The sequence below is a fragment of the Alternaria atra genome (genome assembly GCF_907166805.1).
Source record: "Alternaria atra isolate CS162 genome assembly, contig: 29, whole genome shotgun sequence".
NCBI lineage: Eukaryota > Fungi > Ascomycota > Dothideomycetes > Pleosporales > Pleosporaceae > Alternaria > Alternaria atra.
Genome location: NW_025091327.1, coordinates 2,582,795 through 2,598,479, shown reverse-complemented (window position 1 = coordinate 2,598,479; position 15,685 = coordinate 2,582,795). Strand labels below are relative to the sequence as shown.

General features: G+C 51.1%; 5 protein-coding genes across 5 annotated transcripts; 3 read left to right on the top strand and 2 right to left on the bottom strand.

The window, feature by feature from the left end:
- Positions 1-126: 126 nt before the first annotated feature.
- ALTATR162_LOCUS9192 (uncharacterized protein) lies at positions 127-708 on the bottom strand (the record flags this gene model as incomplete). The annotated part of the gene is made up of 2 exons (XM_043316825.1): positions 127-499; positions 548-708. The coding sequence occupies 2 exons, from the start codon at positions 706-708 to the stop codon at positions 127-129; spliced, it is 534 nt and encodes a 177-aa protein (XP_043172760.1).
- Positions 709-2,871: 2,163 nt separating this feature from the next.
- Positions 2,872-5,978, top strand: ALTATR162_LOCUS9191 (uncharacterized protein; the record flags this gene model as incomplete). The annotated part of the gene is made up of 5 exons (XM_043316824.1): positions 2,872-3,231; positions 4,589-5,204; positions 5,251-5,570; positions 5,804-5,894; positions 5,953-5,978. The coding sequence occupies 5 exons, from the start codon at positions 2,872-2,874 to the stop codon at positions 5,976-5,978; spliced, it is 1,413 nt and encodes a 470-aa protein (XP_043172759.1).
- Positions 5,979-6,871: 893 nt separating this feature from the next.
- ALTATR162_LOCUS9190 (uncharacterized protein) lies at positions 6,872-8,450 on the top strand (the record flags this gene model as incomplete). Its single annotated transcript, XM_043316823.1, has 3 exons — positions 6,872-7,373; positions 7,422-7,890; positions 7,964-8,450. The coding sequence occupies 3 exons, from the start codon at positions 6,872-6,874 to the stop codon at positions 8,448-8,450; spliced, it is 1,458 nt and encodes a 485-aa protein (XP_043172758.1).
- A 101-nt stretch (positions 8,451-8,551) lies between these two features.
- ALTATR162_LOCUS9189 (uncharacterized protein) lies at positions 8,552-10,506 on the bottom strand (the record flags this gene model as incomplete). Its single annotated transcript, XM_043316822.1, has 4 exons — positions 8,552-9,738; positions 9,789-10,107; positions 10,165-10,367; positions 10,416-10,506. 4 exons carry the CDS (start codon positions 10,504-10,506, stop codon positions 8,552-8,554), a joined length of 1,800 nt encoding a protein of 599 aa, XP_043172757.1.
- Positions 10,507-13,104: 2,598 nt separating this feature from the next.
- ALTATR162_LOCUS9188 (uncharacterized protein) lies at positions 13,105-14,981 on the top strand (the record flags this gene model as incomplete). Its single annotated transcript, XM_043316821.1, has 2 exons — positions 13,105-13,143; positions 13,209-14,981. The coding sequence occupies 2 exons, from the start codon at positions 13,105-13,107 to the stop codon at positions 14,979-14,981; spliced, it is 1,812 nt and encodes a 603-aa protein (XP_043172756.1).
- Between the last annotated feature and the right edge of the window lie 704 nt (positions 14,982-15,685).

The following is a 15,685-nucleotide window of genomic DNA, read 5'->3' as shown; positions in this document are numbered from 1 at the left end:
CCTGGCGGTATGACCCTGCGGCGTTGAGCGCGCGGGATGATCCTTATCTTCTTCCTAGTGTATATGCGCTCTAAGGCGCGAAGCTGGTGATCTGCTCTTTTGGTGGAACACCCTCTCTTGCTTCATTCACTGCACTTCGTAGAGCTCCATGGCCCTCTGAAGGTCTTCAATGCTGGCCTTGTCGCCATATGCCTCTTCGAGAATCCTTCTCCTATCCTTCTGGGCGGTCATCTTAGCCTCCATTCCAGCAATGGCCCTCTCCATGTCTTCCAGGCTTGAGCGCTCGCCGTAAGAGTCCATGAGCATCTGGTTCTTCTGTTCCTGAGTGAGCTCAAGCGCAGAGTGAACTTTGCGGTTGGCTTCGTTAAGTGCATTGGTCACGCCAAAGCCTATGTTGGCATTAGCATCGCCGAGCGTAAGAGGTCGTCGAGGCTGTGATGATGCGGTCTTGGGTAGGCAGATCATACCAATGGCTACAGCCGCCATGGTAGGCAGATACCTAGTTCTTGTCAGTGTTGGCAACTATGGGACCAAGGGAGAAACTCACCATTTTGCTACCCTTCCGAGCCTTGGGACGACACTAGCACCAGGAGTGGATGTCATCTGTGCTACTGCGGCATCTTCCATGGAGATGGCACCACGAGCACGTGTTGAGGTGGTGAAGAGCCTCTGGCGGACCAGAGTGGATGTGCGGAGGAGGAAAGACATGTTGATGGTTGTGTAGTAGTGGCGAAGGTGAATGTGAATGCCAGGTATGATGATGATGGTTTCCTCTAGGCGATTGACTTATTCGACTTATATCTTATCGTTGGAAGTGTGGTGGTGTAGTGGTGTTTGAAGTTTGTGGAACTTGGTGGCCAAGGTGTGTGAAAGTATCGGCCGCGGTTTGACTTCGGTAGTGCAGTGTTTGATTGATGGCTTGTAACGTGTATCGTGTTCCGGTGAGACATCCAAGCGCGGCGTATGCGGACTGTATATACGACAGCCTTGTGCGGGGAAATGCAAGTCACGGGTAGGCTGTGCCCTCCTGTCTCCCCACCCACACCCATACATCATGCCACGAATCACAGCAGCTGACAGGACCAGGTTCCGTGACACAAGTGGACTGGACCGTTTAGTCCGACGCATTCTCGCGTCGCAACCCCAGGCCAAGAGGCCGCTGACGTACCAGATCATTGGGTGCTCATTTCATAGGGGTTTCCCGGCCGCGCATGTATCGTGGCTCCGCCTGCCCTGCCGGTCAGAAAAGGGTTCGGCTGGTGAAACGGCAGCCGCCGACATCCAATCGCACGGAGGGACGACGGAAGTAGGCCATGTGGGGTTAGTTGTGTGCTGATCGTGGTTAGATGAAAGTCTTTCGATTGTGGGGTGAGCATGTGCATCGCGTGGCCGGCCGAGATCCCGCGACCCTGATGTCAGCGTGCATGTTAGCAACCTGCTCGTCTTGTGGAGTGATCACAACGTCAACAACACCAGCTTCATCAACAGTTTGCATCGTCATTCATACCCGCTTCGATTTATTGGAAAGAAATTTTCGGAATTCTAGACTATGACAGCATCGCAGGCGTCCATGACTCTCCGCCGTCTCGATACTCAACGAAGAGCGCACACCCTACGCCTAGGGCCTTGCGAATAGCGGTCTGTAATACGACTTATGCGATGCGAGAATTTTGCGTGACTTTACGCTGTACTAGATTATCTGCACGAAGTTGGCTGTTTTTGATGGGACATTCTTTGCAAAACCCTCACCAACCTCAACAACCCTAACCCCCATACAAAATGAATTGTATCTTCCTACACATGGCGTTGTATCTTTACTAGCTAAAATGTGATTCCACCTTGGTTCACGCTTTCAAGTCGGTTATTCTTGTGTGAGACGAATGTCATAACCGCTAGACCATTACAGCTCTTACTTTTAATAGGTCGATCTCGAAATCACTAGTCTCATAATACTCAGCAATTTCCGGTCTGATCATAATGGTTGAGGACTGGAACTAGAGAAATTAGTTTGCGGTTGCGAAGCTCATGGATTGAGGAAGTGACGAGTGAGCATTGGCAGAAGCAAGAGGAAGTAGCCCATTGTAGTCAGATACTCCTCCCTCGTAATGGCAGTTTCAGCTTTCTTATGCAGTCTGGTAACAATGGCAAGCAGAGTGCAGATATTGCGTCTGGAAACAAAGCAGGATGTTTTCAATGCTGGAGACCTCCACAGCACATGCCTAATTCATGCATCATTATTCATTTTATCACTCGCACGTACAAGAAGCGCTAAGTCTGAGAGGCCTGTTGCTTCCAGTGGAGCTACGATTCATCACCAACTACCGATAGGCTCAGAGGCGTATACGACGGGACCGAGGAACACAGAAGGCTGCAGACATCATTCTCTTATCTATAGGTCAAGGAAACCAGCGTCTTGACACCGACCACAAATGCACCATAGTCTCACACGCGCGTTCAGTCAGTACAACCGGGCCGACACACCTTCACTGTTGCACACCGTGAACGACTCAAACAGTCTTGGATCGACTGCTCCAGAAAGCGCACAACTATACCCAAAATCCGTAAGACAGACATCCACCCCTTCAGAAAAAAACCGATATTGAGCAAACGGGAAATGCTAATAACACCTTTCAGCATACGACAGCACGTCTTACCCCTCCTACCACTCTCAACATGACAGACAGAAACGATACCACGATCATCATCCCAAGAATGAACACGAACACAAAGGGAAGCCTTGCCAGTATTATTGGATCCTCTGCCGCAGTTAGTTCTCCAATGCTGTCTTTCATGGTCTAGCAGTTCACGGAAGAGTGCTTGCGAGAAATTCCCTCCAGCAAATCGCCTTGTCCCACCCCTGAAGCTGAAGCTATGATCGATGAGATGATCAGTGTCGGCATCAGTCCACTAGCATGGGCCCAAGCCAATCTACCGAAAGAAATGCTGGAGGCTGGTCTCATGGCCAGAGCCCCCCCTGTCGAAGATGATGAACCCAGTGTCAATTACTACGACATGCCTTTTACGCATACCGCATTCTTGGAGGTAATACTTTCAGCGACTATTGAACTTGCCGAAGCTGTACCTAGTCGAAGGCCTACGGCCGATGACCCAATTCCTGATCGGTTCGCACTTCCCGACGCCTCGTGTGCAGGAATGTACGAACTAGCGAACATGCTTGAGACGATGCACGCTCACGATATGTCACCAAGCGAGTACGTAACAAAACTAGACGTCTCACGTAAATTCCGGGGCCTGTCTCTGTTCATGTTATGTATGCGGTATTCTGGCAAGTCCCTTTCCATGCGACACGCGATTCGAGATCGAAAAATCGTCCTGTATATGATGTCGTATTTTCATCACATGTGGACGAGTGTGTGTTACCGTTCTGCGAGTCATCCAAGGATCCAGGTATTTCGGCGTTATCGTATATTACGCGAGCCAATTTGGTTTACCTATATACGGCCCTCACTCATCCAGGGTAGACGCGAATTCGTTGAGTCGCTGCCCATAATTGACGTGGGTTCGATTGCGAAGGAGGACATGAGATGCCCTTACTGTTGGTGCAAGTTTGATGAGGAGGATGAGGATGGGCGAAAGGACACTCCGGTGCATGCTCCCTGCTCATTTGGGCATGTCTTCGGTAGATCCTGTCTACTAGAGCTTATGCTCCATATGGAAGAGCACATGTTGTGCCCGATATGTCGAGAAGAATGGCACATGTGACTGAGTAGCTTGGAATGGAGTTGACAAAGTTTACCTATGGGGCAATAGCAACGGTACGCTGTCACGAGCGCTATGTAGATCCACATGCTTTTTCAATGGAGGATGAGGAGAGCGGCTAGTAATTCCTCGAAACTGGTGGTTATGTCCAAGTACTGATTAGCCAGAGAATTAGTAGGTTTATTAGCAAATCATAGGATAGTGAGGGGAAATCTTGCATATGAACACATTATGCTTGAAGAAGGCCGAGACTTTCCTAGTCAGGCTTAGCGTCAACCATACATCTGGGTAGTTCTACTCCAGTGACTTACTAAGAAGGTTCTTGCTTTGGTCAGCTATCTTATGTATTCACGTATGAATGGAGGATTCTATCGAGTTCCAGAGAAAGGATTGAGGGAATATGCGGGATTCGTACGCCCCGGCGGCAATGCAGTCAGATACCAACAGATGTACTGCGAGTGCAAACCAGAACCAATGACCAACCCTCGCCTTGGTGATGGAAGGTGGAAGGAGCTGACTATGCTTGATGTGTGCCGTATGTGGGCTGTTAGTGGGGCTGTCGTACTAGCATGATGTTTTTGTGTTCAGAGCCGAGATAGATGAATGCCTGAAGAGGGATGGATGTAGCGAGCGACCCTGAGCCAAGGTTTACCAATCTCACGCTTTGCTTAGCGGTATGAGAGGGTATAAAACCGTGTTGCCAACAGTTGCTCATAGTCATTATTCTTTTACCATCCGACACACAGAACACAACTTTGTGAAGTCATGACTAAGTTAATCGCCGTCATTGGGATCACTGGAAACCAGGTATATACCAATCATATAAAGCAATCACTTCACAGATGAAAGTAACACTGACATAGCGTAGGGTGGGTCGGTCGCTCGTGTGTTCCAGAACGAGCCCGGATGGAAAGTTCGCGGCATCACTCGCGACCCCTCCAAACCCTCCGCTACGAAGTGGTCGTCTCAAGACGTTGAGGTCGTAGCGGGCGACCTCGATGATTTAGAGTCGCTGAAGAAAGGGTTCCAAGGTGCAAATGTCATCTTTGGTACAACTGACTTTTGGGGGCATCTCAATGCTCCGGCAACGCACAAACTTGCGGCTGAGCAGAAGCGCACAGCCAACGAGGTAGCGTATGACCGAGAAGTTGCGCAGGCGAAAGCTATCATCGACGCAGCAGCGGCTCACATTGACACTTTGGATCGCTTCGTATTTTCCACGCTTTCTGGGGCCAGAAAATGGAGCAAAGGCACCATCAAGTGGAACTACCACTTCGATGCGAAGGCTGAAGCAGAGGATTACCTAAAAGAAACGTATCCGGAGCTTTCGGCAAAGACAAGCCTGCTGCACCTGGGATACTATGCAAACAACTGGAAAGCTTTCAGTGGAAAGCCAGAAAAGCAGGAAGACGGCTCCTTCGTTGTCAGCTTGCCAATTAGTGGAGACAAGAAGATTCCTATGGTTGATCCTGTTGCAGACACAGGTCAGTCTCATTCGCCTTCGACGTATTCATCTGCTGACAGCTCCAGGGCATTTTACGAAGGCGCTCGTTGAGTTGTCGCCAGGAAAGCTTCTCAGCGGTGCCGGATCCTACATATCATTTGACGAGTGGTGCGACACGTTTGGGAAGGTGAACAACGTGAAATGCGTGTTCAAGAAAATGCCTCGAGAGGCAATGGAAGCTGTGATGGGACCCTTGTACGGGCCTGAGATTGCTGATATGTACGAGTACTTCGACAAGTTCGGCTTCGAAGGAGGCAATCCTGACATCGTATTTCCATGGGATTTGGGCATCGACGTGAAGTACACTTCCATGGAGGAGTACTTGAAGGGTGAGGATTGTAGTTCGGTTTTGTGAGCGATCGAAAAAGGAGCATCGTCAGATCCTCGGTTAGCATTCAATGTCAACCTGTTCTTGCAGTAACGGCAAGCCAATATCGCGATGTATTGAAGGCTTGAAAGGCGGGCGATTGCGCTTGGGGAGTGCTATCTTGTGGCGGGGCTCACCCCGCGGGGCTCGTGCACTTAGCGCGAAATGCCACATCCCAAGTTCTTGCTCGCAACCTTTCCACGCATAACTAGACTTCGACCCGAGTTGAAGTCCAACTGCCAGAATTCTGGACTATTGGAGCAGTTTTCGATATGTCACGTGCTAAATCCCTTTTCGAATCAGGTGTGCCGTTTCCTCAACACGGAGCTCTAGGTGTTTGCTCAGACGCTCACTACAGTAGAGGTCGACGAATTTATGGCGGTGTAACACATCCCAGACACCAAGAATCAATGCAATAGATGATCGTCATGGCAGCAGTTGTACACGCGTCGATGGCGTTCGCCGAAGCCAGTCCGTGGATAGAACAAATGTCGCACGCATTGCAGAACCACCTATCGACTGATCCAACGTCACAAATACCAAGACAGCCCATCGAATCGAACTGCTTACCAGAATCACGCCACAACGGCACTTTAGCAAGCCATACCCGTGTTAAAGGCAGGCCATGGGACTTATTCGCCGTAAGCGGTATCAACACGTCCGGGGTATTGATAGCGACTGCATTACCGACAGCGGGGGAGTTCTAGAGCCGCCCCAAGACGCGCCGTACACGATACTTGATCTGGCAGCAAGTCAATCGAAAAACCACTGGACAAGAGCCATGTCTACCTTCACGCCCTACGCCAAGGTATTTGGGGTTCCAATACTGTACAAGGCTAGGGTTGATGCGCTCGCGCGGGCGATCTACGGTGACAGACTCCGCCAAACCCGTGGTAGTGATATGCATACAGCGACACCAGCCTAAGGACTGCAGCCCATTGCTCTCTTGAGAAGATATCGTCATGCTGTTCGCTTGCGTGCAATCGTGGCGCAGAAATTACTTTTCCTGGGTATTCTTGCAGGTCGCTTCGTACATGTATGTAGAAGTCGCCCCGCCCCGCACCTCAATGATAAGGTAGTCGAACTTCGTCTTCGACTGTAACACGCACTAGGCGATGCTACTCTTCTCTTATTCTTTATAAATACCCTGCGGCTAGACCGTTGCTATCTCCGTCCATCCAGCATTGGTGTTTCTTATCCTTACCAACGTCAATCGCATAGAAGTGAAGGAGTTGTGTTAATTCAACCATCTGTCTGGGAAAGGTCAAAGGCCATCAAACATGGCTATCGATCTCCTACTGCTGCTAGGACTAGCCTTCATCTTCAGCTCAGCTTTTCTTTTGATACAGCGTGGCAGGCGCAACATCACTTTACAGCGGCTCCGTAACGGCGGTCGAAGGGTGTCAGGTGCAAAGACTCCTCCAAGGTCTCTATCGCCACGAAAGAAACCCGTCTCCACCACAGAGATCGATTACTCTGACACCTTCCCACCATCGCGACGCTTCGTCCTTGACGAGACTGAGGAGAAAGATGCGTCTGAGAAGTCAGCACCAGGGTGGCAGAAGAAAATATTACCCATGGAAACGTCGTATCTGGACGCTGATGACTCTACGTTTCTCCCATGTGGCTTCTCGGTCAAAGAGGTCAAGGCCCTTGGTGACTTTCCGGACTACGCTACACTCAGTGGCGTACCTCTTCCCAACCCTTACCCAGAATTCGACATCAAGAAGGCTTTACCTCGACCATATAGGCCGTTTAGATGGTCTTACCACCAGACGATGTGTATGTCGTCTCAATATCAGTACTGGGCAGCGTGCTGACCATCAATAGCAATCACCAAGATGCAAACAGACTGGTGGATCGAGCTCGAAAATACATACGAAGAGCGCATCAAGCAACGCCAAGCTCTATTCGCGGAGCATGGTGAAGCGGTCCTACAAGCCTTACCAGGATCAGAGCTCGCTTGCAAAGAACTAATGGAGATGGTGCTACAGTTTGTATGCGCAAGATATCCGCACTACTTTCGCCTATCGGCCGATAAAAAGACATTTCACAACGGCATCTTAAAGACAGACACTGATCTCACTACCACACTACCTCTACACGTTCTTCTGAACAACATTCCCGAAGATTTCGCCATCATGCTGCGAAGCGAAAAGACAGGGTTGTACGTGTTTCGAGCAGGCGTCATCTGCAGTGCGTTAGGCTGGAATCTAGGCTCGAAAATCGGACTTGAACTCGCCGCTATACACAAACCTATCCCAGACTACAAGGAAAAGATGCAGTTCTCCATGGACAGGTAAAGGACAACTTAGTCCTGTTGATTGTAAAAAAAAAAGATATAAGCTCCATACTAACTTATGCCAACAAAGATACTTTGCCAAAAAGCCCACGGACAAACCCATCCAGCGCGGCTCCTGGGGACTCGAAATCGATAAACCCCTCTACATGCCGCCCGGCGACACCCATGAAGCCCTTCGCTGCCACCAACTGCCTCCCGATCAACTACCCCTTTCCCGCATCCACCTTCGCGTAGATTGGCAAACGCTCCGCCGACTTCCGCTTTCTGGCGCTGTTGTATTCAATTTCAAGGGGCTGTTTACCCCGATTGAGGAGTTTAGGGAGGAGAAATGTGTGCCGGGTTTGCTGCTCAAGGTGCTGAAGGAGGGAAAGAGGGGGCTGATGGAGTACAAGGGAACGTGGCATGTTGAGCATGTTGCTATGCCCAAGTTAGAGGAGTGGCATAGGGAGCAGATTGACAAGGGGTTGGTGGAGGAGGATTGGGAGCCGAGGACGTTGGATGAGAGTCCTTGGTTTGAGGGATGGAAGGAGAGGTGGAGGGGAAGGCAGGGGTTTTGAGATGGGTTTGGGACTGGATTAGAGGGTCGGGGAGAGGTTGTTTGTATGTTGGACACGTTACTCTAGTATTACTCAAATACATCCATACTATAGCGTTGTGCTTAAGCCCGTAGCCCTAGTCTCTGGGGCAGCTTACCCCGATACATCCACGCCGCGCCCGCAGCAACCGCGCTCAAGGTACCAAGCACCAACGTAGTATTACTCACCAGCGTTTCCTCATGCACTCTTCCTATCTTCGTCTCCTGCTTCCCTGTTCCGAAAACAACTTTACTCGCACTAACACCTGCAGCAGGAGTAGCCTTCTCCACCATCACCCCATCATCAGAATGCGCGGCACTCCCACCGTTAGCCGTGGTTTCAAAATCCTCCCAATCCACCTTCGCCAGGACCTCCTGATACTCAATCACAGTCCCCGACCAGTTATTAGTGATTCTCCCCTCCTTGTTTTTATACCAACTTTGGCACTTTGGGTCTGCAAAAGAACTATTCTTCAACACCTGCTGAATCCCCTCATTCCACTCATGCGTCCTATCTCCTTTAGGCATGATACCCATCCTCTGCCCCCTGTTCCGCGCATCCAGTACTGCAGAGACGAGCGTGTTGAGATATCGCGACTGTGCTTCAATCATCAGGATGATGGAGTTGTGGCCTAGGTTTGTGTTTGGGCCGTAGAAGAGACCGAAGTTGGGCAAGGAAGGAATGGTCGTTCCGTAAAGGGCTGTGGCGCCAGAGGACCAGATTTCTGCTAGAGGGCGGGATTGCGTTCCCGTTATTTTGATGGGATGCAGGAACTCGACCGTGCGGAAGCCGGTCGCGAGGACGATAGTGTCGTGGGTGTGGTGTGTGCCGTCTTCGAGTTCGATACCGGTTTCTGTGATACGACGGATTTTGTTTGTTTCGAGGGTTGTTTTGGGGTTGGCGATGGCCGGGTAGTAATCGTCGGTTATGATGACGCGCTTACAGCCTGGGCTGTAGTCTGGGGTGAGCTTAGTCCAGAGGTCGGGCTGGTTGGGAATTTGCGTCTTCATCATTTCCATGCAGCTGCTTCGAATCACTTCTGCGAACTCGCTGTTGCTGTCCGTTACAGCATCGTAGAAAGACTCGCGGAAGTCCATCATGCTAGCACGGATGCGCCAGCGGACAGGAGGGAGATAGCGCAATATCGCACGTTTGAAGGCACTGACAGGGCCATCGAGGCGCGGGATGACCCAGTTTGGGGATCGTTGGTAGATTGTCAAAGAGGAAGTTTGTGGTAAGATTTCGGGTATGATCTGAGCAGCTGTTGCACCTACGTTTTAGTTAGCGTGTATGTTTTTGAGCATGTGGTGCTACGCATACCATTGCCGATGATGCCTACACTCTTGCCCTCAAGCCTGTGGCTCCAATCCCAACGCGCTGAGTGCATAATCTTGCCCTTGAAGTTCTCCAAACCCTCGATATCCGGGTATCGTGGCTGGTTCAACTGACCAACAGCTGAGACTAGGAAGTCGCACTCGATGCTATAAGCGGGGTTGAACTCGGCGTCTTTACCACCAGTCACATTAACGTCGACCTTCCAGCGATTCTTCGAATCGTCCCACGTCGCGGCTTCGACAGAAGTATTGAAGCGGATGTACTTGTAAAGGTTGTACTTGCGAGCTACGTTTCGAAGATAGTCCTGCAGTAGACATTAGCGGAAGCCATATAAAGAAAGGATTGAAGGGGGGTGACGTACAAGTATCTCCTCCTGTCCAGGGTATTCTCTCGTCCAATCCGGATTCTGTTCGAACGAATAACTATACAACATGCTCCAAACATCGCAACAGCAACCTGGGTACTTGTTGTCATGCCATGTTCCGCCGACACTGGAACTTTTCTCTACGATGATGAAGTTGTGGCATTGATTGCGCTTAATGAGGTCGATTGCCATACACATGCCTTGGCGATATTAGCACAATATCTCAAGTTGAGTGTAATGATACTTACCAGAGATACCTGCTCCGATGATGACAACTGCAGCATCAGTGTGGTCTTTATTCCCGACCGGAACTTGTGGCCATGGCTGCGAGCCTCCCATCTTTACCGACGTGATTCTCGTGAAGGGTTGCGTTAGAGAGAAGTGTGCAGTAATTGAGATGGGATTGAAGTTGTGGAATCTAGGGAAAGCAAAAAGACAAAGACGCGAGAAGTCTACCCCAAGGGTCGGACGCAAGAGGTGTTCTGCCGAAGCGCAAACAGCATGGTATAGCACTATCCATTATCTGGCGAATGATCGCGTCAAGAGGCGCTGGGTCCAAAGTAGCTTGTGGTCACTTCCCCTCACCACATACCCGAGAGTAGGATCCCGAGGTTGTCGCAGCATTGGCTTCATTGATATGCAGCCGTCAAATCACCTAGGACCCCCCTCAGTTAGCATGAAAACTCAAAAAGGCTGTAGGCGGTTATACCTTGGAGAGCTTTCCAGCTAACAGACGAAGCAGTACGGGCTTGTACATGCGCGGGCGTGAGTGTGGTGGTCGACAAGGATGGCGCTTCCTTAGGGTGTGGGGAAGGCGCTATCCGGCAGCTCTAACGGGATTGGGTGTGCCACAACACCATCATCGAGTCGACAGGATCGACTCAATTTATTAATTTTTGGAATGTCTCGGCGAGGTAGATGCCTTTTTGACTATGCTTAGTGCTCAATGTTGACCATTGACCTTGCCTGGCTTTCTCGCGACACTGAACATGTCGCGGACTATTTCGTGAGATGTAGTTGATTACAAGGTACAGTAGCACAGCGTGTTCCCAGACGGTAGTTGCCGTGCTCGTTGGATTACTTGGAAGCTCTGGGTCTGATGCTTGCGATGCTTGTGGTCTTGGTGTTTTCATCTCCGAAGGCATGTATAACCATCGGAGAGCATTTTAGCATATACGGTCATGATGCTGTATGAGCCGCATCGTGCTTGATGGGAACGGTAAGATGCCCTCGAACCTTGTCTAGTCGAAGATTCTGCATAACAACTTTGAGAAGGTTCATGAGTCGAGTCGTATGACTGTATTCGTGATGGAGAGGGCTCACACAAGGCACTTTATGAACCCTGCGGCTGAATTTCGTGTTCGGGCAGTGCTTATTATGTATTACACATGCTGCACTGGTAGTGAAGCCGTTGAATGGTGCCGGTCTAGCGTATTGGTATTTTCAGGTGCTCGGTGCAGTGGCTTGCTATTGACTTGTTTCGCTCTGGCACCGTGGTTACACAATACGGTCGCCGAAGGAAAATAACCAGGTGGTGGATCAGCGATCTGCGCGCCTAACGAGTGACAGGGCCGAGAAATGCTGTGAGAGTTTGTCGTTCACATGTGGGTAGCTTGGGCAGTAAATATTGGCAGTTTTAGCCGGCGCACTTGAGAGGAGGGGACCCGCGCCTCAACCACATAAGCGACCACAACACAGTCACAAGTTTGGTTGACTGTTGTAATAACGAAACACTGGAACGCAAAACGAATGTTTGGATGACGCATACAGTGACAATGGGGGAAGCTCGGTCAGCAGAGATGGAGCGTTGGAGCGACCGTTTGGAGGCCTGTCCACGAGAGCCAGTGCGCTACGGCAGCACAACAATAACCCGTCGGGTTATTCCCAGGATATCGTCACCGAAGATTCCCTGCCAGGGTCGACGAAGTTTCTTCTCGCCGATGCAAAGCTTCTCCCTATTTCCAAGGGTTGGATATTACTGCTAGTATCGCAGCGGTGAAGATGGTAGTGGAGGAATGGCGCATGTTTGGCTTGTGAAACTCGGACCCCGCAAGCCCAACTGTCGTTCGCTGGGTAAGGAAAATAAATGTCTCGCTTGCAGATGCAGGCGGCATGCAGCGCGATTGGCGTGTTGAGTGCAGGCCAGGGTCGCAAAAAGGAGCGACTTCGTGTTTGATGGGGAGCGTTGGTGTGTATGGACATCTGGAATGCCGGTCTCTGCATCGAGGGCATGTCCGCGGCCCTTGTGGGCTGCTATTCGTGGGGCCGCAGCGCCGCAGCGCCGCTTATTTTCGATAGTCTGGTTCTGCTGGGAAGGGGCACACGATCGCTACTTCCGCCGATGACCAGGGCTGGCTGGAAGGCATAACACGACATCGCAGGCTGTGGCTGTTGGGCGTCTCCACGAGGCGCGTGCGGGTGGGCGACGATGATTTGATTGACGACTGGCGGATTGGACCGCCGTAGAGGCTTCAGGCGTCCGTTCAGCTGATTGGCTGCCGGGCCATTCTACACGGCATCGAGACTCTCCAGGGCTGGTAGTCGGCTGCACCCTGTCTGATGCTAGCTGCTACTCTGAAACTCCAACACCTCCTGGTCGGGCCGGTGCACACCACGACGCGCATTATACCTATTGTCCTGTCCCAGACTTCTTGGAAGTTCCTGCTTCTTGGTCCCCCCACTGCATCTCGATGCATGCCCGCCCAAGGCACGTCACCACCATTCTTCCGCCAAACCGTCAAAAGTTTCCGCATACATGCAGTAGTCGCTGGTAGCTCCGTCTAGCCATTCCTAGCCGACCATACTCTATCCACCGACCAACTTCTCGCGCGCGCATCCGTTACGTCGCCGTTGCAACTGCACCACTTATACCACGCGTTTGCAGCCATATTCCTTTGGAATTAATCCTTTTGGCCTACATAGTTACCCTAATCAATCATGAAGCAGCGCAAGTTTTCCTTCAACCTGGCGCCAGTCGTATGTACCCTGCCTAGTTCTTTGTCTACCATTGCATTGCGAACAGTCGCTCACCGCCCGTATAGAAGATTGCCTCCAAGTCAGACCTCGTCGATAAACCCACGCCAGAACCAACCCCCTCACAGCCTCCATCGTCACACAAGAGGCATACCTCCAAAGACAGCATATGCGATTCATCGCCCTGGATCAACCGCCGTGTCCTGGATGAACATACCGAACTAGAATTGCGCTTAGCATGTCGGCACATCCTGCAGAACTTCAAGCCGTCGGATCATGGCATGGAGAACACAGACCCCAAGCTCGACTTTGGTGGGCTTGGTCGACCACGCAAAGAGACAAAACCACAGGCCGCTGAGGTTAGTGTCCGCATGCCCACTGGCGCGCCCCCAGAGTTGTCGTCGACATCGACTTCTTTCATGATGCGGAAGCCCAGCACCAGGACCCGGACACGAGCAAAGGCGGATCAGGAGATAAGAGCAAGGACATACGGAGACATGCCTGCGCGCACGAATAGCAGTCGTAAGCGAGCTGACTTCGGATGGCTTGACGAGCGCGACGCAGAGAGAGAAGAGAAATTGAGGACATATGGCAAGACTTCCATCGACGTACCGCGGCCGGCCGTCTTCCGCAATGACTCGGACGAAGACGTAACTCTTCCCGTAGCCGTCACATCAACCCTCGCCAACGCCAAGATGTCGTCGTCAGTACCCAACTCAGCATCTCTACCCAATCACAGGAGTATGAACAGGTTATCTCACCAATCCGACAGCCCTGCTGCAGTGGCGGACGCACAAGCTGCAGAGTGGATGCGTTCAGAACTCGAGAAGAAGCGGCAGCAAGAAGCGTCAGAAGGCCGGGGCCGATCCAACACTTCGGTCCGACCACCCAGTCGTGCTGCGAGCATCAAGGAGAGTGTCAAAGAATACGTCTTCCCCGGCTCTCGTAGTCGGGCCCTGAGCCGCGCGCAATCCAAGGACTCACTTCGTCCGACAGCCGACAACGACGACCAAGGTCTGTCACGCAGTGACTCAAAATCAGGATGGCGTAGCTGGGGCGTTGCCCGCAAGTTGAGTTCAAGAAGCAACAGCAGACCAGGAACTTCCAAGGGACAACCGGACGAGGCACAACCAAGGAAGTCAGAGTCCAATGGCATCAACTTGAACAGAGAGCTACCGCCATTACCGAGCCTAGACACCTGGAAGGATTTCCAAGAGCCCTCAGAAGAGAGAGTAGCACCACCGAAATCGCCCATGTCTCCCACTGCTGGAACACACATTGCAAGTCTAATGCGTCCACAAGAACAGCACCAAGAGCGTTCGCCTTCTGCGAAGAACCACAGGAGGAGTGGATCCGATACTTTAGCCATGCAATTCAATGACGCTTTCCCTGTCCGAAAGTCCTCCCGTAAGCAGGAGACCAAGGCCATCCCTCAGCCTATACGAACAGGCCCAGGCAGTCCGACAAACGCCGAGGCCACGATGACTGGCTGGTCTTCCACTAGCAACCTCGACCAACGTCTCGAAGTAGCCTCTAGCAACCACACTCGCCAACGAAGTGGAGACAGCGGCTCGGCCTCGAATGGCAACAAGAGCGCCGACGCGTCTACTTTCTCTCGTAAGATGAGTGTGGACACTACCGCGCGCAAAACCCTCTCGAACGAGCCCAAGACTCCAGGTCGAGAAGAGCAAAAGTCGAAACTGAAGAAGATCTTCAGTGGTTGGATGCACAAAAAAGACAAGAAAGAGGATTGGATGCACAAGATGGAGAAGGATGGTGTCAAGGAAGGTGTTTTGGTGCAAGAAGGCAGTACAAGTGCGTCGCCTGTGGTGCGATACTAAATTCGTCTACTTGTCGCCGTCCTGGATGGCGCCTTCTATCTTTGTTGGTTTTTTTTGTTTTTTTTTACTGGACTGGGGCATTTGTATACATGTAATGACTCTCATACGTAATGTGCAACGACGCAACGTTACTTTTCCTTTTCTTTCTAGGGCTTCAGGCAGTTGTATATCCGGCTTCACGGTCATCAATAGGATGCATGTTCTTTTCTTGTATAGGGTAGGGTAGGATTGGGGTAATAGAACGGAATTTCTGGTGTTCCTCTTGCACATACAGTATGCCAATGGTGAATTGTGTATTAATGCTTCATGACTTCTACTTTCAATCTCTAAGAATACATGCAAGTCCCCACTTGGTCGTAGTTTCCTATAGTACACTGCACACGTGATTATGCATCGTAATTCGTCGCGTCAGGCCAGATGCTCTGTCCAGGAACTATGATAAAATTCTTCGATATCTGCCAAACACTAAATTTGTACTCTTCGTCAAATAAAGCATACCCACCGTCACCATGGGTTCGTAGCTACTGGCAAACGGTTTGCGATAGCTGCTGACCGCGTACTAGCTACCTTCTCACCTTTACTTGGAAGTCTCCGCTTTTTCACGTCACCTTGAGCAACAACGTGAGAGATGTTTAAGCGGTAGCTATGGCAACACTCTACATCTGATAGCCAAGGTTACCATTGTCTCCATTGCAGCTATATGC